This window comes from Balaenoptera physalus, assembly GCF_965194825.1.
Source record: "Balaenoptera physalus genome assembly, chromosome: 3".
Classification (NCBI taxonomy): domain Eukaryota; kingdom Metazoa; phylum Chordata; class Mammalia; order Artiodactyla; family Balaenopteridae; genus Balaenoptera; species Balaenoptera physalus.
Window position 1 is genome coordinate 54,742,245 of NC_138890.1, and position 26,211 is coordinate 54,768,455.

At 34.8% G+C, this 26,211-nt stretch overlaps 1 protein-coding gene across 10 annotated transcripts in view; it reads right to left on the bottom strand.

The window, feature by feature from the left end:
* Positions 1–26,211, bottom strand: part of RBM27 (RNA binding motif protein 27) — an 81,453-nt gene that overhangs the window by 31,843 nt on the left and 23,399 nt on the right. For 7 of the 10 annotated variants that reach the window (XR_014261651.1, XM_082454088.1, XM_082454089.1 and 4 more), the window contains exons 7-15: positions 24,563–24,850; positions 22,307–22,441; positions 12,949–13,113; positions 11,206–11,355; positions 8,693–8,837; positions 8,096–8,249; positions 5,772–6,068; positions 4,268–4,408; positions 513–632 (exon numbers count right to left, since the gene is read on the bottom strand). Coding sequence is in view for 9 of the 10 variants with exons in the window: in XM_082454088.1 (XP_082310214.1) it covers positions 513–632; positions 4,268–4,408; positions 5,772–6,068; positions 8,096–8,249; positions 8,693–8,837; positions 11,206–11,355; positions 12,949–13,113; positions 22,307–22,441; positions 24,563–24,850 (1,595 nt within the window). In the remaining variant the exon portion in view is untranslated. The remainder of the gene's footprint in view (positions 1–512; positions 633–4,267; positions 4,409–5,771; positions 6,069–8,095; positions 8,250–8,692; positions 8,838–11,205; positions 11,356–12,948; positions 13,114–22,306; positions 22,442–24,562; positions 24,851–26,211) is intronic. The other 3 variants (XM_082454093.1, XM_082454092.1, XM_082454091.1) reach the window with 2 other exon arrangements.

Genomic DNA, 26,211 nt, shown 5'->3' on the forward strand with positions numbered 1-26,211 from the left:
AAGCAGCAGCTAAATAAATGTTATAATGTAGTTCCATAACAACATGAACTGTTCAGAGGTGTTAATATAATCACTTAAGAATTCAACAGATCCCGGACTTCCCTGGTGGCGCAGTGGGTGAAAATCTGCCTGCCAATGCAGTGGACACGGGTTCAAGCCCTGGTCCAGGAAGATCCCACATGCCGCGGAGCAACTAAGCCCGTGAGCCACAACTACTGAGCCTGCGCTCTAGAGCCCGCGAGCCACAACTACTGACGACTGTGTGCCACATCTACTGAAGCCCGTGTGCCTACAGCCCGTGCTCCACAAGAGAAGCCACCGTGATGAGAAGCCCACGCACCGCAACGAAGAGAAGCCCCTGCTCTCCGCAACTAGAGAAAGCCCACACACAGCAACGAAGACCCAACGCAGCCAAAAATAAATAAATAAAAAATAAATAAATTTATTAAAAAAAAAAAAAAGAATTCAATAGATCCTTTCCTCTTGAAGGAAACAAGAACTGAGGCTGTTACCTGCTTCTTTTTAAGAACTTCTTGGACATCGTGAGACTTTGATCCTGAACAAAGTTTTGAAGGTGTCTTTAAGTTTGAGGAGCTGTAGATCATTTTTGGATGGCCTGGAGTTGAAAATATCTATGAAACACAAATATAATTAAATTAAATCTTAGCAATACCTTAAAATCATTTTTTAAAAAGACTCCATATATTTTTTTTACATTTAAAAATCATTTATAAAACAAGTTCTTTATACATAAACTCAATTGTCATTCAAATATAAAAACAAAAACTAATTTTAAGCAATAATGTTGTGTTTCTGAATACAATCACTTATCTTTCTTTTCTTTATATTTTTTTAATTGTGGGAAAAAGAACAACTCCTGACATCTAGGAGCCAGACTGCCACTCACAGCTAGGCCTTAGTGTCCCCTTGTGGAACATAAACAATTTCATAGAACATCAACCTCAGACAAGGTCACTCTTGTGCCCATGGTGGATCAAGGCAAAAACAAGATCACTCCATTATCACGACTGAACACACACACACACAAACCATGAACACTATCCAAACCATAAAAATGACTAAACATCTCTCTACCCTGGCTAATATGAATGACTACAGCTTCTTTACCAATTACAGCTTTAGCGTAATTCTAGTCTTCCCTCCTTCTCGGTAAATGTATTAGGAAGTCTGACCATAGAATTACTCCTGTTTCCTTTAACCCTCCAACAAATCACCTAACACAGCCAATCCTAAAATAAGTCCTTGCTAACACCCTCTAAATGAGATGTTCCATGGTTTCACTGTGTATACTCCCTCACTGAGTAGGAGTTGTTCAACTACAGGTGTGTTCCTGGAGGTCTTTGGGGGGGTAATGTCATTAAGCTATTTTCCACAATGCCAAATAAGAACGCATGTTTCTAATAATTGCAAACCCTCCTAAGAATTAAGGTACTTTGCAGTCATAGTCTTAATATTATATTTAATCAAATGTTATATGAGTTTACAACCAACCATAAGACAAGTAGTTAGCTCACAGATCTAACTTTGCAAGTAAAATGGTGACCATCTTTACTGTGCTTGTTTTGGTATTTAGATTCCTTTCTGAACAGATGACTCCAGTTAATCTTCCCCTCTTTAAGGCATAGCAGAGCAATATGGTGTACTAACACCTCTCTGGTTCAAGTCTTCCCTAACATACTCCACTCTTTTATTTTTAAATTAACTTTGAATATATGATATAAGGGACACAGGATATAATACTAAGAAATTCATGGAAAATTCAATCATGCAATATATACAAATACAAAACTTATCTCAATCATATAATACTTAATTGTCCTAAAAATTAAGCTACTTTAAATCCACAGGAAGCTCTCTCAAGTACTGTAGGAACCTGCAGAGATGATGCCCGTGCTGTTACTACTATTTATCAAAATAAAAACGGCACCACCTGCAAGTTACTGAGCACTTATTATGTGCGAATAAACACTTCTCTTTTAAGCTTTACCAACATGAAATTTTTTAATCCCCATAGCAACTGAGTTTATTGAAAAGGAAACCAATGCTCGCCAGTTATTTAACACAGCTAGTTAAGAAGCAGGTCAAGTCAGTCAGGGCTGTGTGACTTCAAAGTCTGAGATTGCTTTTGTTTTTCTATCTTTTAGTATCAAATTTTTTGAAACAAACAAAAGTACAAAATTATATATAAAAAACGACGTATCCATCAGCAAGCAGAAACAATCATCAGTTTACATTATTTTATGTAAAATCATTAATTAATTTACATGATTTTATATAAAATAACCTTGTTTTATTTAAACCCCCAACTACATCATCATAACACACACACTATTTTATCTGTAAATAATTCAGTTGTATCTCTAAAAGATAAGGACTCCTTTCTTTTTTAAGTAAAACCACAATACCGTTGTCACACTTAAAAGGTATAACAATTCTTTAATATCATTAAATAGTCACATTTCCAGATTCTATTATAATTTTCTAAACATTTTTTTCACATTTAAATTAGGACCTACTAAGGTCCATATAAATGCAATTGGTTATATCTCTTTAAAGTCTCCTTTAATTCCGTTTCCCTCTCTGTATCTTTCTTTTCTTTGCAAATCAATTCTGGAAGAAACCAGGTCATTCATCCTATAGTATTCACCACAGGATTCTATGGTATCCTTTAACGAGTCCCTCTGTCCTCTGAATTTCCTTTAAATTGGTGAGTAGTTCTAGAGCCTTTATGACATTTTTTCATTCTTTGATAGGATGCTAGTAATCTTTGACAAATTCCTCGCTTTCTGGTTTGACAAAGTATTCTAGGCTCATCTGGAACACTGTCAGCCCCAGATCTGGGGACAGCCATTTCTTCAAGGATCCCTGGTTCCTTTTGGAGCTGGGGGAAGGGGCATGTCAAGGTTCATTACCATCAGGCTGGGTCATTGTTTCTAGACCTTTCTGGTGGACAGAATTAAGAAATGTTTTGGAGGTTTTTAAAGTTGTCTAGTTTCTTCTATCCTTGCCGTAACCACCAAGATTTAAATGATATGGGTTACTTTTTTTGTTGTTTTTTTCTATCATAAGCAAGTACTTATTCGTATTCACTGCCCCTACTTTCTTAAATAAACAGTGGCCGACTCTACATTTTTTGTCCCATTTTGCTTTTTTTACTTAATGTATCCTGATGATCACCTCATGGTATACATAAAGATATTCGTCATTCCTTTGCAAAGTTACACATACGCTATTGTATGCATGTACTACATTTTAAGTAACCAGTCCCATACTGATGGACACTGGATTGTTTCCAGTCTTTTGCTATTGAAGAGAGTCTACATTCCCTAGCCTTGCTCATATGTCTTTCCATAGTTTGACAAGTATATCTTTGGCACAGATTCTTAGAGGAGGATTATTGGTTTAGAGTAAATGCATACATAATTTTGCTAGATGCTGCCAAATTTCCTTTCACGGAGGCTGTACCATTTAGCATTACCGTCAGCATATAAATTTCAGGTCCTTGCGGACATTATCCTGGTTTATTATGTAATTTTAAAAATGGATCTAATTTTTTTTTCTATCAGGCTATCAAGTTATCCCAATACCATTTACCAAAGAGTCCATACTTTCCCCGCTGAACTGAGATAATGTGTTAGCATATGATAAATTCCTATTTGCAAGTGAGTCTATAATCTCAGTCTTCGATTCTATTCCACTGGCCTTTCTCTTCATGTGCCAGTATCAAATTGTTTGAGTTATACTGACTTCACAGTATTTTTTAATGTCTAGGAGGGCTAACCCCACCTGTTCTTTTTCAGTTTTCCTAGCTCTCTTGGAAAAAAAAAATCACCATTCCGGAGAGTCATCATATAGATATATTCCCAAAAGGAAAGGAAACGACTTAAAAACATATTTCAAAATCTGACTTTTGAATTGACTATGACTGAATCCCCTTCATGATGTTCTTAATTATATTAAAGAAGAAACATTATAAAAGAAATGGATTAATAAAGACATCTATTAATAAATGGCTAAAAATTTCAAATTCCTATTTAGCTTTGAATAGGAAAAGAGAATTTAACTAGCAAATTTCTGGCGGAATCATGGAAATTAGGGAAGTTTACCGGCCACATTTAGGTTAGCTCTCAAAATTATCTTGATTGAGGAAATAAGACATTACAAATCTGGGTGATAATCAATTTGTTAATTTCTTTGTGTCACTGAACAACTCTAAACAGATTTAAAGGTCCACAGAAATATATACCTGGCAATCATCTCCAGCACCACCTGACTGATTCAACAAGTGTGCTGCATCACCCTGGTTACCACTTGCATGTCCAAGACGATGTTTCACAGGAACTTTGTTAAGAACATAGGCACCCGATGTCTGTGGTTTGCTCATCATCTGCATATACAAAATAAACATATTTATGGTGGAAGTTTTTTTAAATGCCTAGGAATGATACAAATTTAGGACAGTGATTACCCTGGGGAGGAAGATAAGGAAATGCGAAGGAAGGGTGCTTCAATCATCTGTAAGGTTTGATTTTTTTAAGTGAAGAGGTGGATATACAAATGACTGTTAGTATCCATACTTTTTTGGATGTTTGAAATTATGCATGCACATGTGTATATACTCATACAGAAAAAACTTTCTAATAATTTTCTTAATGTTCCCTTCAATATATAATGCTTTTTAAGACTTACGGTTTTAATTGACAGTAGCTTAATAAGAATAACTGTGATATGGCCACCCTAAAAACATAACATAATCTTGGGCTGCATTAACAGAACAGGGTCTAATGCATCACAGAGGTGATTGTATCACTCTTTCATACACCATTCAACCAACACCTGGGGGAATATTTACCTTTGGCCCTAACATGAAATGGGACAGAGACAAAAGAAATGCAGGCTTAACTGCAAATAAACACGATGATAAATTGGAGTTAATACTATGTACTGTTAAAGAATACTTTTTTTTTTTCCAATCTGAATGCATTTAATCCAAACAAGAGAATGGCTAGGAGGAGATTAACATTATCATCAATATCTGAATGGTTCTAATGCATGGTGGTTTGTTCTTTCCTTCGTTCATCTATCCATTCAAATATGTTTTGAGCGCTGTGTGCCAGGCCTTGTTTTAGGCACTAGGGATCAAATGAATACAACAGACAAAATCCCAGTCTCCTGGAGCTCCCAGTTCAGTTTTAAAGAGAACAGAATTTTTCTATATGAGAAAAAGTGGGACAAAAGGATCGCTATAAGAGTGACTGATTCTAACACAAAACAAAGAAGCTGTTCTAGGTTCAAAGTTGTTCAGTCGTGGATGGCTATCATACTTTAGTATGACAGTGTTTAGTGTTGAGAAGAATCACTAAAGGTATTTCTTAAACATGCAGATTTATGGGTCCCATATCTAGAGACTGACTCTGTAGATCTGAGAAGGTAAGACCCAGGAATGTGCACCCAGATAAGTGATTTTGATGCAACACAGCACTTCTCAACCTTCAAGGTACATAAGAATCACCTGGAAAGCCTGTTATAACGAATTACTGGGCCCCACCCATAGTGATTCTAATTCAGTAAGTTGAGGTGAAGCCTAAGAAACTGCATGTCTAATAAGCTCCTAGGAGATCAGATGCTGCCGGTCTACAAATCAAACTGAATGGCTCTGATGCAGAAGACCCCAGGACCACAAATTGAGAAACAATGATCTAGAGGATGGGATTAAAGGACCATTAATTCCCTGTGAGCCAGTAGATTACCTTCTGAATACCCCCATGTACTGTTGAGGGAGGAGCCTGGGCCACCAGCACTTGCTGCTGATGAAGGTGTTGCGGCAGGTGATGGTGCTGCTGTGACAGGTGACTAAGTGTTTGCTGCTGTTGCAGGAGCAGCTGTGTTGGTGACTGTAGTGCTGGCTGCTCATTATTTTCCCTGTGCCACAGGACTCGAATGAACCGGTTGTTTAGAACTGCTTCAGTGCTGGAAATGGCTTTTCTGGCCTCCTCATTGGTAAGATACTGGATGAGGGCTGCTTCTGGATCTCCCTTAAAAGCAACCTATAAGAAAAACCAACAGCAACAACAACAACACACATAAATTAATGATTGTAGCTAAGCAAATACTGATAAATTATTGATAAAAAATTCAGAGGTAGAAAACAGCCTGCTGAAATCCATTGTGAATCCTATGTAAATAAAGTTAGCTATCCCTTAAAAGATGACATGTGTATTTCAACATTATATATGAAAGAATATTGGATTATTTAATAAATAATCCTAGTGATGTTACATAACCACTTGGGGAAAAGTTGTTAATTCCTCCCTGGTATCTTACATCCAAATAAACTCCAGAGAGAGAAAACATTTTACAAAAAACAAACAAAAAAACCCAGGGAAAAAAGGTGATTATCTGTATAATCTGAGGCTTTGGAAAGCCTTTTTATGCACACCTATAAAGGTAGGACCCATAAAGACAAACAGCGGATTTGACCAAATAAAATTTTAAACCACTGTCAGTCCAAACCTGCCACAAACAAAATAAATGACAAGACGAAAAAGTAATTTTCATATATATGACAAGCAAAGGTTTGGAAAAGCATTATTATAAATGCCTTCATAAAAAAATGGGCAAAGACAGTGGACAGGTAAATCCAAAAGTACTGCAAATGGTCTATATAAATTAGAGTCTACCTAGGAATAAAAACAAAGCAAATTAAAGCAAGTACAATTTTTCACTTATGAAACTGGTCTAAAAGTTTTTAATGGATCCATATTAGAGCTTTGATGAGGTTCACACATTGCGTTAGGGAGTATCAACTGGCACAACCCTTTTGGAGAACAATTTGGCAGTTCAAATAAAAAGTTTTAAAATTCCCTTTAATTCAGCAATGCATCATAAAAAAATAAAAGGTTTATATAAAAGGAGGCTCACAATAGCATTGTTTTTATAAAAAATAATAAGAACAACATAAAATCCCCCAAATAGAGAATAGTGCTTCTATAAATTATGGCCTACTGCTATGGACTGAGTTATGTCCTCCCCAAATTCATATGTTGAAGCCCTAACCCCCAATGTGGCTGTATTTGGAGACAGGGCTTTTAGGAGGTAAATAAGGTTAGATGAGATCAAAGGGGTGGGGCCCTAATCAGACAGGACTGGTGACCTTATAGGAAGAGCTCTCTCTCTCTGTCTCTTCCTTTCCCTCTCCTTCCATCATGTGAGCACACAGCAAGAAGATGCCCGTCTCCAAGCCAGAGAGTCCTTACCAGGAACCAAATTGGCTAGTATTCTGATCTTGGATTCCCCACAAATAAATTTTTGTTGTTTAAGCCACCCAGTCTATGGTATTTGTTATGGCAACCCAAGCAGACTCATATACTCATTTACATTAAAAGCTTCCTAATTTTTCTAAATCCCATAAAGAATAATGACCTAGGAAAAATTTAAGAGAAAAAAGGTAGTTAGAGATACATAAATCATATTTTGGTTTGATGGCAACACTGAGTGTCAGGGGTAACTGACTGAAATCCCAACTTAAACAGACCTTCTACTACCCTCAATTACAGCATAACACCCAACCACAAATTGATAAATTCAAATATCTAACAAACACACAGCAAAATATAAAAGCTATGATTTATTTGATGTTAGATTATATGTTACAGTGCCTAAAATTCTCAAGATTAGAACCATCCTTAACCAATTAATATTTCACAAAATAAAAGCCAGTCAGTAAACAAAATTACAATCTTAGAAGTTACCAAAAATCTCACCTACTTAGTTAGAACACTAAAGCAGGTAAAAAAGTCATCTGTCCAGAGATACAACTATGAACAAAAATACAGTAACTGGCCCACTGTCTTTCAGGAAGAGGTTGCAGAAAAGAACCAAGTGAATTCAGAGGACAAATTCAGCACAACAACTCCGTCATAAAGTTGGGCATACAGATACACAGTGGAATTTAAAACACATAGCAGAGATGATCAGACTAATCACTGGCTTGTTTAAGCAAGGTAAGCTGATAGGAATATTTTTGAAGGTACATTATATACATGGATTTTGTCACCAACATAGCCACACCTACCTGGATATTAACAATAGTTCCAAATTTGCTGAAGTGTTCATTGAGCTTGGTAATGTTGTTCAATTCCTGAGGGATTTTCTTGACTTCTAATTTGGTGTTTGTATACTGATTCTTTCTCAAGAATCCTGGTTTACTCTGATTGTTATTCCCTTGCCTGAAAGGAATATTAACAGATCTTGGTTAAGTCTCCTACATTATGCCTAGGCAAGAGATAATCAGCAAAGAATGTAAGTCTATATTTATTCAAGTATCCTTTGTACGCACTTAACATTCTTCAGAAATGACTAGGTAATTTTCACATTATCCTTATTACATGGGAACCAAACAGGTAGAGAGAAAGAAAGAAGACTGATGCCTCAATAATTCTAATACTGGGTTAGGCCTAGAAATCAGTACAAATTACTAATATCTATTATCAATATTCTGTTAACTTTTCAATATTTAAGACATACTAATGATGCCTCTGGGAACCTTAGCTTTGAGGCACATAGATTGAAAATTAATGATTAATGACAACTCTTAATTTTACAAATTTACTACTGCAAACAAAAAACCAGAAACATCAATTAGATGTTACTAATTAGCAAATTATCTTACTTTCCCAGCCAAGGTTTCTTTGCCAGCGACCCTTCCAAACCACTCATAGCTCTTTTCCGGCTATCTGGTTCAAGAACTACTCTGGTTATGTTGCTATTAATTGAAACAGGAACTGGTGGTTCAGTCTGGATGACAATGTTAGCAGCTGTAGAAAACAAAAATTAACATTACTGACCAGGCGTTGTATTTGGGGAATTTCAAATGATTAAAATTATTTAGTCCAAAAGCTAAAAATCACTGTGAATAGCACCTAACTACTACCATTTCCTTTTCAGAAATGTTTAACAGCAAAAATAAATTATCAATTGCCTCCTTTTTCTCCTTTTTCAAAAATACAATATGCACATTTAAAAACTCCTAGCCAACTCTAATGTAATGACTGATTCAGGCAAGGATCATAAATGGAAGGAAAAAAAAAATCAGTGAAAGGGTGTTGGAGAATAAGATATTTATCTGATGCCAAAGTACCACTCCACAAATTATTTACTTTACAATGGAGAGTTCTAACAATTACGGCAAGTGATCAAACTTATTAGGCCACAAATGGAGTGAAATATTTGTCTCCTTATAGGATTCAACAAGAAGTTCACATGGATAGGATATTACTATGGAATTATGATTTTCTTTTATGTGTGGCAATGATATTGCACGTATGTAGTACTGTGTCTTATTCTCAGATGTAAACTAAAGGATCTTAAAGTGTCACAATCTCCAAAATTTACTTTCAAGTGATTCAAGAAAACAATGTGAAGGGAGAGGGGAGGAAGGCGAGGAAGGCAGAGAGAAGAGTGCACACAAGTGAGCATTCATGCCCAAAGCTGACAAAATGTTAACAACTGGTGAATCTAAGTTAAAGTATTCAGGTGTTTATTGCACTTTTGATTTTTTTGTAGGTTTAAAATTATTCAAACCTAAACATTGAAAGGAAACTTCAAAGCCAATGTTATAAATTAACACATTCCATTCACAACAGTTAAGACTAAAATACTATAAGACGCTGACCTTACGATAGGTTACCTGTCAGTGGAAAGAGGTGTGTTGAACAAAAAAGCAAATACCAACCCAAAACTGCACATGTTATATTGAGTATTCTCCATAACTTTAGCAACTCCACCAAAAGTAAAATCAGCAGCAAAGAATAATCACTGTGGGGCTGAAAATATGATCTTCCCACTAATTTCAGGTAATTTGGTAACAATATATGCATTACAGCACAGAAGGTAAGAGCATATTCTTTTTTTTTTTTTTTTTTTTTTTTACCATCTTTATTGGTGTAGAGCATATTCTTTGGAATTAGATAAACCTGGGTTCAAATGCTAGTTCTGTCATGTATAGCAGGGGTCCCCAACCCCCGGGCCAAAGACCAGTAGCGGTCCGCTGCCTGTTAGGAACCGGGCCGCACAGCAGGAGGTGAGCAGTGGGCTAGCGAGCTTCCCCATCGCTCGCGTTACCGCCTGAACTATCCCCACCACCACCCGCTGCACCGTCCGTCTGTGGAAGAACTGTCTTCCAAGAAAACTGTCCCTGGTGCCAAAAAGGCTGGAGACCACTGATGTATAGAATAGAATAGAACAGAAAAGAATTAATAATGGGCAAGTTCTTTAACCTCTCTTCGCCTCAGTGTCTGTCTATACAAAAGAGAATAAAAATAGTACCTAATTTAAGTTGTTGGTAAGGAATATTAGAGATAATAATATATTAAAAAGGATTTGGTTTAATCTTGACACAAAACTGTTAACTGGTAGTGGCAATAATGTCATTAATGGCAGTAAAGAAGAGTTAATAAAATCAGGATAAGAAAGAAGGTAAGAACAGGAAAATGTCCACCATATAATTAAATCAGGAAAATATCCTCAGGATGGCACATGGCCAGTCGTTCAAATTGCAATTTAATACTGGAAATCTAACTATAATAATAAGTAAGAAACTGGAATCTCATCAAACTCTTTAACCAAACTTTTTTTTGAGCGGAGGTGAAAGGATGGTATCAACCCATATTAAAGGCAATGCTTGCATTTAATCTTTTAAGATTTGTGGCTATGCTTTATAAAGGTCCTAACATATGGTTATAATCATAAATAATAAAAATGGTCAAAGGATAATTTTATCATAGTGTTTAAAATTCTCAATGTTATTAGTGTGAAGCACAGCTCTTAAAACATAAAGTAGGCCATTAAATGATTAGTTCTTTGAGGGCGAGGGATCATGTCGTCTTTCTATATCTAACATCTAGCATAGTGCCTAAAATAGCCTAAAGTCCTACAAAAAGAGCAATTAATTAACACTAGTATTATTTTAATTTAAAAATAAATATAAGCAGAATATATTTATTTTTATTTTATTTATAGCTTTAAAGTAAAATTTGGAGATAGATATTCAAAAACATTTATTTGAGATCATTACACAGCACTATTCAAAAAGAGACTGTTGAAAGTATTTTTAGACCTTAGTGAGGTCAGAAATGCTATGCCCAAATGACATTTAGCATGAGAAAAAGTTAAATGCATTCTTACCTCTTGGATTTGCATCCATATCTCCAGAGGTTAGGCCAATCAGGTTTGGGCGCTGTGTCTGTGTTCTTGAAAAAAACTGCCTATACTGAGATCTACCAGAACTGGTAATACTAGGAGCTTCTGGATTATAACCATCTGGTTCATAGGTATCTGAGGGAAAACAAAACAACAAAACATGTAACAAATAACAGTAGTTAAATAATTTCCTATTATAAAATAACCACAAAAATGAATTTTCTTCAACAAATGTATCAACTCATATATATTTCTCTCTTTGAAATATAGTATATAGATAAACCTATTGGAAGTCAAAGAAACAAAAATGTTCCAGTCACAAAACACAGACATGCAAATCCATTCTGAATTACTGATATATTTCTGGATTCGTTTACCTAGTCATTTTTGTCCTCTATATTAATCACCTAATGCAAACTTAAATGCACATTTTTAAGAGAAGTTTTCACATACATGAACGCCATATACAAATGACTGGCTGAGTTTCCTTTGTTATCACGTCTCACCTAATTTCTAGGTATTCTTTTAATTGGGGTAAAAAAACCAATCTATTAATTTGGTTATCTGCTTTTCTTTATTTTTTTTTGGCCGCACTGCGCAATATGTGGGATCCTGGTTCCCCAACCAGGGATCAAACCCACGCCCCCTGCATTGGAAGCACGGAGTCTTAACCACTGGACTGCCAGGGAAGTCCCTAAAAATTTAATTTTTAAAATTCTTATGCTAAATAAATATCCTGTTAGTGTTTAAAAAAAATTCTGAATGTGCTTATCTCCAAAATATCCTTTTCATCCTACATAAAATGAAAGAAGGTTAAGATGGAGTGAAGATGCTGATTCTCACAGTTGTAATTTATCAATATAAATATTTGCATCTTTTTTTCTTAGTGGAAAAACTCCTTTGTTGCTCGTATTAGGTTTCAGCTACAAGATAAGGTACATTCAGATCTTTATTACTAGCCGATTAGTTCTATAATCCAGAGTATAAGATCAGCAAATTATGATTTAAAAATTTTCAGTTACCACTTGTTACTCTTGACAGAAAAATCTATATTGAGGTTGCAGAGAGTTTTAAAGAAGTTACGTAATCAAATAGTCTCGATCTGATAATTCCTGGGAATACACAGAACCCTAAGAAACTTGAAAGCCCTTTAATCATGATGAACTGAGATCTAAACGCAAAGTGAGAAATGTTAAAAACCTCGTGAGACACCCTCAAAGCACTCCATAGATCTTCAAAATGTACATGTCAATAGGAGGGAAGAGTTTTCAAGAAATCACATTATACACAGCCATTCCATACAACAAGGGACAGACGGGAAAAAGACATTTTCATCCATGATGAGGAAGAAACCAGATGTTTTTGTTTTGTTTTAAAGAAAAATTAACCTAGTTTTCTTGTAACATGTAACTGATTAGAAACCATTCAAGTAGATACTCTCTTCCTATCTATCGGATTAGAAACTAGTTCAAGGAACTAGCATGACCTTAGTTACAGACGCACGGAAAGTAAATACAAAGGACACCAGAGATGACAGACACACAGGAGACCTAATCATCTAGGAGCCACTAGGGACAAACCAAAGAAGCAGAGAAATAGAAAATAAAACTACCTAGGAGTTTTAATAGGAATCTGTGAGAGCAGATCAGGATACCAGATCACCTCTTAGGTTGGTCAGTTTATGGTACAAAAGATCAGAGGTGGATGGCCATCTGTAGCAAAGCTTACCTGGGACCAGAGGGGTGGGGCTGGAGACTGAGGTATGGTACCCAATGGAGGATCCCATGAGGTTTCGAGGTGGCACCAAACGAGCTGCCAACAGAGGAGGCGGTGTCCCCAACTGAAGTCGCTCAGATGCAGCAGCACCATGTTCACGAGAGTACATGGGCTGTCCTACAGAGGAAAGAATAGGAGGGCAGCTGGGATTGAGAGTCACAAGCTTCTCGCAATGATCTACTTCCTGAGACTTGAGCCAAGAACAGAGAAAGTATACCAATGGGAACTGTACTCAAGAAAGATGTTACTAAGATTCTTTCTAACTCAAGAAATAGACATGCAACTGGTTAGGATGCATTGAGGTACAAAGAGTAAGAATTAGATAGTGTGACTGCAAAACGTCCATTTTTTATAATCTTAAATGGAATAATTACGTGCTGATTTACCCAAAACTGAACAATCAACCATATCAAGTTATTAGATAACAGAACCTTGAGCTATTATTCATGTAGAGTTTTGTATCCAATGAGACATGTGGTTATGAAAGCTGTCATACCCGTTCAAAAAAATTAAAAACACTCCTCCCCAAACTCATATAATTTCAGGTATGCACAAACTATACTCCCATATCTGAGAGCAGAAAAAGAAAAATAATAAAGGAACTTAAAAAAAAAACCCACCACAAGCATACCCTCAGAGAATAAGAAATATTCAAAAGAAAAAATTATAGACAGTGAAAATTTGTTATCCTACGAGCAGGTGGATAACAAACACAGAGAAAGAAAAAAAGGAAAAAATCCCAGGTGAACAGACTAGCCACTGTACACATGAAATTACCTCAGATATTAAGGACCACTTTTGGAAAGAAAGCACATTTAGAATCTATATTTATAGATGCAAGAAATGTCAGAAACAATGAAGCCAAATTTTGTAGAACAAGATTAAAAAAGACAAGGTATCAAGGAGCAAAGCCCCCTTTGGTTGGTTATTTAATAGTATCTTTTTCACTGACTACCTCGTATGAGACCTACTTTTAAGATTTACTCAATATTTCATATCTAAAGTCAGAGATTCACTATGTGACACAAAAAAAAGTGAATTTAGAATTTTTTTAATACCTGATGAAATGTCCTCATAAAGTGAACAATCCAGAAGACTTTTAATACACCTTAATAAGACAAGTCACAAAGCACCACTTGATTTCACAGTAAATGTAGAGAAGAAATAGATGTACTAAACTTTACTACCCTTCTCTTCCTATATATGGAGCAGAGGAGGTGACACATCATACTGTATAAGCAGACCACATAACTGGGGGCTTAGCACCAATCCTTTCAAAACTGAAAAAAGGACCAATCATTACATTGCAAAAACAATTTAACATATCCTCAATGATCTGAAAATAGTTTTAAGCATGACCTACTGCAGAGAATTCCTTGCAGAATGCAGTAGTGAGCTAAAGAGAAAAATGGGAAGTACAATCTCAGTCCATATGACTAGTTTAAATTTATGATACAGCACTCAATGTACCATGTGTATTTAATTAATAACTGTCTCAAAGTAAATTAGAAACTAAAAGGCTACTTTGTACAATGTCTTTTTAAAACGAGTGACAAAGAACATGCATTCAGACACTTCAGAAAGATGGCTGTTTATTCAAATGAGGCCTGATTTTCTTTAACAACATCTATTCAGGTCTCTAAATACTATTTCAAAAAGAAACAGTTCCTCAGATAAAAGGCTGATTCTAGGACTGGTTAGAAAACTTCTAATATGAGCCTGGTACACCTTAGTATACCCTGTCCCTCCAAAAGCAAGATGGCTACCAAACACTAGCATGTCAAAAACAAAACAAAGCAATCTGCAGAACCAACATGAAGAAGCTCCCCATGGTCATAAACTAGACAATTTGAACATCAAAAAGGGCCATAATGGGGTGAAACTTACTAAACATTAGAAATCCATGAGTTCATAATTATACTTAAAAAAAATACAGTGGTCCCTTTGGAAGATATTAGGAAACAAACTCATTTTCTGAAAAGTGATAAATGAAAGGACACAAGCATTTATCCTGTCTTTCCTGTAAAAAGTGAATTTCAGGTTAAAGAAATGGTTAACTCCCAAGTTTTACTTTGTAGAATGCCAGCCAATAAATGTAGAAGAAATCATAGAATTAGAGTATCACACTTTTATAACCCCAAATGAAACAAGAGATCTAGGCAGGGATCACAAATAACCACGAGCAACTTTTTAAACGGATGCATCAGGATGAAAACACCTGTACACAGTGATCAATATTTGTAACACAGAAAGGAGACAACTTGGTATTATGTACATCATGATATACTGCAATAGGAAGTACAAAACCCCATCAATAAAATATTCATGCAAAATAAGGGGGAAAAAAAAAAAAGCAAATGTGACCCTAATTAAGTCTCTAGATCTAAACCTCTAATTTACAGGAAATACAGAGGATAGAGGAATGTGTTAAATAACACCAGGGGATGCAATGTGCCAAGTCCAGATTGTGGAAAAATTCTTCAGGACAAATGATCTGTTCCTTCAACAAATAAATGTCAAGGAGAAAAAAAAGAGGTAGGAGAAATTGTTATAGATTTAAAGACTTAAAAAAATAAAATAAAATAAAAAATAAAGACTTAAAAACATATTAACTAAATGTAATATGTAACCTTATTTGGATCCAGCTTCAAATGAACCAGCTATAAAGGAACATCTATGATACAACTGGGAATAATGAACACTGGTTGGATATTTGACAATAATACCTGTTATAAATATCTTGGGATTGTGATAAAGTATAGTAATTGTGTGCATGAGTGTTTATCCCTTATCTTTCAGAGCTATATAATGAAGATTTTACAGATTGAATGTTATGTCTGGGACTTGTTCTAAAATAATCAAGTCAGGAGTGAGTTACAGATAAAGCAAGATTAACCATATGTTGATACATGTTGAAGCCACTAAATGAGTAATGACAATTAACTACACTATTTGCTCTCCTCTTGTATTTGAAATTTTCCACAATAAAAAGTTTTTAAAAATCAAATTGGTGGGCTTCCCTGGTGGCGCAGTGGTTGAGAATCTGCCTGCCAGTGCAGGGGACACAGGTTTGAGCCCTGGTCTGGGAAGATCCCACATGCCGTGGAGCAACTAAGCCCGTGAGCCACAACTACTGAGCCTGCGTGTCTGGAGCCTGTGCGCCGCAACAAGAGAGGCCGCGATAGTGAGAGGCCTGCGCACCGCGATGAAGAGTGGCCCCCGCTTGCCGCAACTAGAGAAGCCCTCACACAGAAACGAAGACCCAACACAGCCAAAAATTAATTAATTAATTAATTTTAAACCCTTTAAAAAAAAAAATCAAATTGGTTACAATAATGGTGAAGATAAGCCAGTCACAATTTAGCTTCATTCAATTTAGTTTTTTAAAAATTTTTATTGAAATATATTTGATTTACAATGTTGTGCTAATTTCAGATGTACAGCAAAGTGATTCGGTTAAACATATATATGTGTGTATATATATATATTCTTTTTTAGATTCTTTTCCATTATAGGTTATTACAAGATATTGAGTATAGTTCCCATATTCATTCAATTTAGTTTTGATCAGTGTAGAGCGACTAAATAATTCCAAACTGCCAACATCCTAAATTCATACTCTTATCTTGAGTCATTCATATATCTTACATGCCTGACAGCAACATTTTCACATTCTTAATGTTAACTCTAGTCAGTTGAAGACAGTCTATTCAAACTAAAATTTTAGCTACACTTTGTAATTCTCCTGATTTTGTCTTTAAGACTAGTCACAAGAAAAAAAAATCCTGTTTTTTTTTTTAGAAATAAATTTATTTATTTATTTATTTTTGGCTGTGTTGGGTCTTCGTTGTTGCTCACAGGCTTTCTCTAGCTGCGGCGAGCAGGGGCTACTCTTCCTTGCAGTGCGTGGGCTTCTCACTGCAGTGGCTTCTCTTGTTACGGAGCACAGACTCTAGGCGTGCAGGCTTCAGTAGTTGTGGCACACGGGCTCAGTAGTTGTGGCACACGGGCTTAGCTGCTCCGTGGCATGTGGGATCTTCCTGGACCAGGGATCGAACCCGTGTGCCCAGCACTGCAGGTGATTCTTAACCACTGCACCACCAGGGAAGTCCCCCTGAGTTTTAAACTAAAAGCTCAATCAGAAAAAATAAAAAAGCTATACCTTCCAATTATTGGCCATGTTTATCATGTGTCTTCTCTATTAGAATACAAGGTCCCTGGCACACTTTCTAAAGGTCAGGGCCTAAATGGTGCCTGGAACACAGTAGGACTCAATACTTAAAGAAGGGATGAAAGTTTATTTACTAAAAGTATCCCAATGACAATTAAGTATTTCTTTGGATGAATACCTTTATTTGATATTCATTAGACATTATTTGAAATGGGCAATAATGACAACTAATGCAACACAGATCCAAGTAACACACAAGGGGAGAGAAACTCTAGAGAATATACGACGACTCTACGGGAGAATGACTTTTCTACACATCGAAATCCATGATTGTGCACAGAAAAATGTTATGTATTCCACAGAATTAAATGAGGAATCTCCCGTTTAAGAATATAATGTTTTAATAATTTTACATAGTTAATAACAGGAAATGTATTTTCCGAAAGATAAAAGTATTTTATGTAAATTCACTTGAAGATTGACAACTGCCTTCAACCCAACAATCAGTCTCTAAAACCTAGGATGTTATATTTTACTATTACTCTTTCACATACCCAGTACAACGAGCTTAGCAGTTACAAAATATTTCTACTACTACTTCTTCAAAGAAGCAGAATAAACAGGCCAGATTTAAGGCAGAAAAGGGAGTATACTTTAAAATGGTACTGTCCTGTGCAGGGGGCGGGGGGAACCCACAAAACCCAAAACCCCAAAACTATACACTGAATTGGTGACTTCAAATTTGGGTAAAATGTTTAAGTACTTCAAAGGAAATAGTTGATTTTAATAGGTGTTTTTGCATACAATTCCAACTACATTTCATTATTTAAGTCCTTTTCAGAGTATCTGGAACATCTTAACTCCACAAAAACCAAATTTCAGAGCTTTTTCTAAATTATAACCATTTCTGACATTAAGTTTTGAATGGCATTACCAGGAGCCCCATGTATCCTACCCAGTTTTCCAGTGGGGTAATTCTTTTTCTTCTTTTAACATTCAATTGACCTCTTCAAAAATGAGTGATAATTACAGACTAGATGAAGGTTTTATTTTAGGCAGAATTAGTTCCTTTGTTACCTGTATTTCTGAGGCACTCTGTTCATTTAGTTTTAACAGCAAAATACACTATGATTGATTTTTGTGGGTTTGTAATTTTTAACATATTTCTTTCCCACTATTAGATTTTTAGCTTCTTAGGAGAAAAATCATTTCTTATTCATCTGTATATTCCCAGTACCTAGCATTGAGTAGACTCCTATTCTTACCTCCAAAAATCCAGATTTCATTTTTCTATGTTTATTTGGGTCCCTATTGACATAATTTTCACAACTAAATACCATCTGATATGCTGTTCTTCACTTACACACATTTTCTATGCTGTGAGTTTTAACGATAGTTTCAACGACCAAAAAAATCTGTAACTTAAACTTTCCCAACTTGTAAAACTTTAAGGATAGCTTAAGTTCTCTATTACATTGCAAACATACATATAGCTTTTTTACTTCATCTGAACTGAAGCAAGTTCTAATTTTCTTGAAATTATAAACTACAGTGCTTAAAAAGTAAACCTGAACAATTTGAAGAATTCAACTTATCTGTCTCAAAGGTAATTAAAAAAAAAAGCTGTTTTAAAATCAACTGAATAGAAAGATACAAAAAATTTACAAATAACAAACTACACTCACCAAAAAAAATTTTTTATGTTTAGATTATCAGGAACTATCTCCTAGGTTTTCAAATTTCTCTCTAAATTTTGTAATCACATTTTAACTTTAAAGAAAGGAAGAAAGCAGTTTGCATAGTAGAGTTTTAAACTTCCCAATATTGAATATTCTATAAGTTTCAAAATGTTCAGTTGCCCACCAACTAAATCTCTTTATAAACAATGACACAGCATATAAGACTATCTTCTAAAGCACTAATTCACAAATGCCAATAGGAAGCTATTGCCCTTTATTGGTCTGAAACAAAAATGGGAAAAAAATGTGATATTTCATAAAGCCAAATTTAAAAGGACTGTCGTTTATTCTGATTTATTTGGTATAAAAATGTATTTTTAAAATCGAAATATTAGATGTCTTCATATGCAGTCCTTAACATAGCAAAATAAGAAGCTGCTAACTGTATTGGTCCCCAAAATTTTCTTGGAAATGTTATCAGCCTCTGAAAAACAGAAACTTGAAACTTCAGTTCTAAAAGGACTTTACTGATATACCAAAAATAGTCTGGCTTTAAAAAATAACAGAAAAATCATCTTCAAACATGAAGTCAGACATTTTGTTCATCTTGGCTCCTTAGGGTGTAGCACAATGCCTGGCACAGAGTAGGCACTCAATAAATATTTGCTGAATTAATGAATATTAGGCTAAGTCATTGAAATAAATGGTAACTGCCAGATATCTTTTCATTAAAATCAAAATGGAATTTTTGTCATACTGAGTGAAGTCAGATGAAAAAGACAAATATCATATATCACTTATATGTGGAATCTAAAAAAATGGTACAAATGAACGTATTTACAAAACAGAAATAGACTCACAGATGTAGAAAACAAACCTGCGGTTACCAGGGCGGGGAAAGGGGTGAGGGGTGGGGAGGGATGAATTGGGAGATTGGAATTGACATGTACACACTACTGTATATAAAATAGATAACTAATAAGGACCTGCTGTATAGCGCAGGGAACTCTACCCAATACTCTGTAATGACCTATATGGGAAAAGAATCTAAAAGAGAGTAGATATATGTATATGTATAACTGATTCACTTTGCTGTACACCTGAACTAAAACAACACTGTAAATCAACTATACTCCAATAAAAATTAAAAAAGAAAAAAAAAAGCTGGACTTCGGGGCACAAAATTTGATATACATTTCCCCATAACTTATCTGAAATAGAAAATAAAAATCTCATGCTGGGGAAAAAAAAAAAAAACGAACTTTTATAGAGTGAGTCACAATGTTAAATTTAACAATATTAAAATAAATGGTAATTGCCAGATTTTTTAGAAATTAAAAACAAAATGGAATTTTTATTGTGAGTCACAATGTTAAATTTAACAATATGAAAATGTGTCATCTGCAAAAGACTCTCAGATAAATAAAAGGTATTAAGAAGTAATGTTAAGAGCTGATTCAGGGGGGAATAGATGAAACAAGATTGGTCAACATGAAACATGTTGAAGCTGGGTGATGGGAACGTGGCAGTTTATTATACTACCTTCTTTATTTTTATATATGTCTGAAATTTCCCATAATTAAAAAAAATGGGAGAAGCAGTAAAACAAATAAGCACTGCAACAAGACACTATAGTAATTAGAAGACGGTGAGATACTAAAAGTGAAACAGTATGGACAATTACTTAACTATCAGATGTGGTTTCTGTTCTGAAGAAGAACAGCTAAACATAAGATTTACATAAATGAAAAGAAATCAAATAGTAGGCCTACGTACAATTATATGTCATTACGTAATAAATGCTTTTTGGTACTGTAGGAGTTCAGAACAGAGCAATAATGTTCCCCATACACTTAGAAGATCTGGGTCTTGCAAAAACAGGACAGAGAGTACGTTACTAAGAATGAAGACAGGAAAACAAAGTTGAGTCATGACAGGGGCACAGACAGGGTTATAATTGGCCTGACCACAGAAAATGCACATGGGGGAATAGTGAAAACAGACTACCAAGAAGTGAGGAATAGATTATAGAAAGAGAAGCCATAGAAGGGGGTTCATCTATGGTCTAGGAGGAAATAATGGCCAATGAAGAGTTCTCGTAAGGAACTGTCATGGCTGGTTTTCTTAGGCAAACTAGCTTAGCAGCATTATGTGGTATGACATGGGGGGAAGATGGGGGTGAAATGTAATGGAGTCAAGAAGATTGTAGCAATAATCTGACATGTGAAGTGATTCAAGTGTGGATGAGGGCAGAAGCCACAGCAGGAATAGAGAGAAAGGGATGCTTCAAAGAAAAAGAGGAAGAATTTTTCGATTAACTAGATATAAAAAAGCAAAGCAATGAGTCAGTCATGTCAGTGTTTCAATTCTAGGTGATAAGGTGGGTGTTAATTCCATTAACAAAGAAAGACAGGCATTGTGGAGGTAGTAGAGACTTAAGGGAAGATAACAGGTTTGATTTCAGAGAGGCTGAAATTTATGGAGACAATGATAACTACAAAACTATAATAACTATTCCTTACGTGTAACTTGCTAGGTGCCAGATACTATTCTAGATGCTTTATAGGTATTAATCCATTTCTTCCCCAAAACAACCATAATGAGGTGAGTAATGTTATTATTATTTCTATTCTACAAAAGAGGAAATTAGGATACAAAGAGGTTAAGTAACTTGCCTAAGGTCACAATGACATAAGTGATAGAAGCAGAATTTGAACCTGGGCTTAATTACTTTTCTAAGTTGCCTCTCCAGGTCATGACAGAGATGAAGAAATGTTTATGATAAACACAGTTACAAAAAAAGATGAATTTATCTATAAAGTTACCTAGCTCTGTAAAGAAAATCTCACAGTCTGACATTTTAAACAACCACCTTATTTTTATGTTTTTGAAGAAAATTTTTTTTAAGGCTTAGTCAACTAAAACCAACACCAACAACAAAAAAAACACTTAAGAAATAAAAGAGAATTAGGATCCAAGAAAAACATATTATTACAGTTAAACATAAATGTTACAAAACAGCCTAACCACTAAATATTACAGTTTAAATGATGCTATCTTCACTTCAGCATTACAAGTTAAATAATCAGGTATATTTTATCGGACCTTTTGTATACTCTTAGGAGATAAGCCTTATGTTTTGGAAATTCAATCAGAGGAACAATTTTTGAACAGAAGCTTCAAAATAAAATTCCTTTAGTGGAGGAATGTTGCTACTCTACAGCAGAGTAGACTTCTCCAGTACAGAAGGCCTTACCCTTCTCTCCCATTATCACACAAAATTAAAATACAGTTATATATCATAACCACACAGTAAACTGCCCCGTAAACACAAATATAATTTTTATATAGCACAGTCCATAAAAATAGAAATTAATTGTATTTTTTTTAAGTGTAAGACTGTTCTGAGAAAACTTGGCTTTTCTATACCCTAGCAATTTTAAATCAAACGTATACTTACGTTCTGACACTGTATAAAGGAGGTTCTGGGGTAAAGGAGGAGGTAGTCTTGCTCCCACTGGTGCAAGATTGGGCACTGCACTTGTCCCAGGCTGGTCACGGTTGTTTATCAAGCTTGACTGTGTTATAGGTGGTCCTACAGACAATCAAAAGTGAAAGGTAGAGCAATGTTTCCTAGCTAATAAAAATACTCTCTACACCAAGTATTAATTTGGATATTCACACTTAAAATACCTACTTTGGCTTAAAACAGAATTAAGGAATTTGATATGTGCAGGCTTAAGCACTGGGTACATAATTAATTTAAATGACATTTTAGTTCTATAACAGACAAAACTAATCTCGGGTGGAAAAATGGCAAAACTGGTTGCATCTAGAGGGGGAGTAGAAAATGGCTACCAAGGGACCTGAACAAACTTTCTGGGGTGATAGAGTTCTACAGAACTCTCAAGTTAATGATAAACATGTTTAAGTGTACTGATGTTACAATGTACTGTGAAATGCATCAAAACTAAAAATGGAGAGATCACATGTGATAATACAAATATAGTAAAATGTTAACTGTAGAACCTAGATGGTATTTGTTTCCTTGAAATTTTTCATAGCAAAATGTTGGGGGGAAATGACATTCTTAGATTTAACTTTTAAACAGATATGTTCCCAAAATGAGGTTAAGATCTTTTATTGTGAGAATTCCTATACATCAAAGATGCCTTTTAATCTGGGAAATAAAATCTCACCTTGAGCTTCATAATTATACCATTCATGTGACAATATTAAATACTAACAAACACTGTTAAAATAACCATATTGCTATTGACCAAATCTATGTATTAAATGTCTCTGAATCTTTATCAACTTTAATGAAATGTGTTCTATAACACATTTACTGCAGGAAAGCTATGTGATGGGTACATGGAATCATGTTAAACTATTTTTGCAACTTCTTGTGAGTCTGCAATAATTTTAAAAATTAAGATTAAAAAAAAAACCCCAAAATTGAAAAAGTACAACTTAAATAAATTGAATGGCAACCATTTTTTAAAATAATCTGCCAACTCTTAAAACATTATATGTCTTTGGGCAGGTATTTTCTTATATCTTTGTACACATGTAAACTGATTGCCCCAGAATTTTTTCAGTTACATTTAAAAAATTTAGTCTTATTTCTGTTTCTGCTAAACCAGCAACTGTTAAGTTTTTTAAAATGATCATTTTAAAACATTTCTTACTCTTAATTTTGGTGGATGTGGTAACAGCATATTGATCATTTTTTTTTGAAGTCCTTATCGTTGAAGAGATTCATACTGAAGTACATACTGGTGAAATGCTATGACATCTGAAATTTACTTCAGCAAAAAAAAAAAAAAAAATAAGCAAAAAAATTGTGTGGGGGGAGGGGGAGGAATAAATGAAACAAAAACAGCTGAATACTGATAACCACTGAAGTTGGATGATGGTACATGGTATATTATTATTCTACATCTGTGTATATTCAAAAATTTCCATAGAGGGGAGAAGGAATGGGATGAAGGCAGTCAAAAGACACAAACTTCCAATTATAAGATAAATAAGCACTAGAGATATAATGTACAACATGATAAATATAATTAATGCTGCTGTATGTTATATATGAACGTTGTTAACAGAGTAAATCCTAAGAGTTCTCCCCATAAGAAAAATCATTTTTTTTTCTATTTCTTTAACTTTGTACCTATATGAGATGACGGATGGTCACTAAACTTATTGTGATAATCATTTCATGATGTATACAAGTCAAATCATTATGCTGAATACCTTAAACTTATACAGTACTGTACGTCAATTATATATCAATAAAACTGGAAGAAAAAAAAAAAGAAAATTTCCATAATAAAATGTTTTAAAGATTATTTCAATATTCTCGCAGAGATTTTCTTTAAAGACAGAAATTTCACTAAAATACTGGCATATTCTTTTTTTTCTGACCTCTTCAAAACCCTGGCTTTCTTAAGATGCTATCACTTAGCAAGATTCTGACTCCAGGTCAATATAGATTAGGCCACTATTAATAAAATTTACACTTGGAGGTACTACAAATAATGCAATGTAACACTGGATAGAAAAAAAAGAAAAACATCTTAATTATGGGAATATATTCCAAATTCTATTAATAATTTATTTTTCAAAAACTTAAAATCCAGTGTCAAGTTAGGTAAAAGGGATGGATTCTTCTAAATATAATTCTCCACTAAAGAAATATTCAACATATACTTACTTGGTATGGGAAGCACAACAGAAGGCGGAGGCTGGCCATGTCCTTGAGGAACAGGAAGTCTCATACTGTGGCCAGGACCTGGGCCTGGGCCTGGACCTGGTCCAGGACCTGGGCCTGGGCCTGGGCCTGGCATCGGAGGCATTAACATTCCAGGAGGTGGTGGAGGAGGAAGCCCAGGAGGAGGCGGAGGGAAAGGAATCATGCTTGGCAGAGCAACTTCATCAACAACCAGGGGATCATTTCCATGATCAAACTGACAAAGGTCACCAAGTACACAAAATCCTCTTTCTGTAAGAATAAAAGATAAATCTTATTATGATCTACTCAGAGTTCAGAAAACAAACAAGTCCCTGAAACACCCACCAATCTGATTTATGAAGTGTTTTTTCTCCAGGGAGTCTAAAGCCTTCTTAGTGTTACTCTGTTAACCATCGCATATCCCTGAGGTAGGGGCAGGTGTACTCTCTACTTTCTGTACTGTGAGACTACACTTTGTTGAGATAGCAAATAACTGGATCAAAAACAGGCTACCAACCACTATTAGATTAACCCAGTTGCTACTGAGTTTTCATAATAAATATTCAGATATTTTAAATAACAATTTAACAAAGGTGGGGAGGGATAAGGAACTTGAATTAGATGATCTACTTTCAACTATCTACTTTCATGCTATTATTCTAAAGCAACCATTCTTGCTACATCTAGGAATTGAAACTTTAAATTATTCAACTGAGCATTATGTACCAGGTTATTCACTGCAGCATTGTTTGTAACAGCAAAATATTTGAAACACCTCAAAAGTGCCATCAAAAAGAAACAGGTTTAAACACATTTTTGTACATACAGAATACTAAGAAGCGTAAAAAATACTGAGGAAGCTCTTTATATATTAACACAGGATGACTTCCAGGAAATATTGCTAAGTGAAAAAAACATTATGCATAGTATGAATGAAGTATGAATAGTATTAGTATATAGCATACTAGCATTTATGTAAAAAAGAAAGTGGGGGAAAATATATGTTTTTGTTTATGTACACAAGCAAAGACTATGTTTGGAAAGACACACAAGAAATTGACAGCATTAAACTGTCCTTGGGAAGGAGATCTTTGTGGCTGGAAGAGCAGGGTGAGAGTGATTTAATGCTTGAATCATGTGATTCTATTCCCTACTTAAAAATAAATAAAATTTAAAAATATATACATTCTATATTTAGAGAAAAAATGTTATGATGTCTGTCATTTGCTTCAAATAATACAGGCCAGGGAGAAGTGGTGGAAGTATACGCAAAAACAAGATTGCCCATGAGTTGACGTGAGATCATGGATACACTAGGGTTAATTATATTATTTTGTCAACTTCTGTAAATATTTAAATATTTCCATAATAAAAAATTAAAATAAATGAATGCACACACACAGCCTGATCCATTCATTCAAATGGAAAGTTAGCAAGTTAAAATTGTAAGTAGGTTATACATGCTTATTAACAAATTCCCAGGGACAAACACCACACAAAGAAATTACAATTCCTAGTGTCTACCAAAGTTTGTGGTATACTTACAGTGTTTGAAGTAACAAGAACAACAAAAAACAAACTAAAGGGTAAAATTTAAACATTCTGTTAACAAGAGCCAAACTATTAACTCA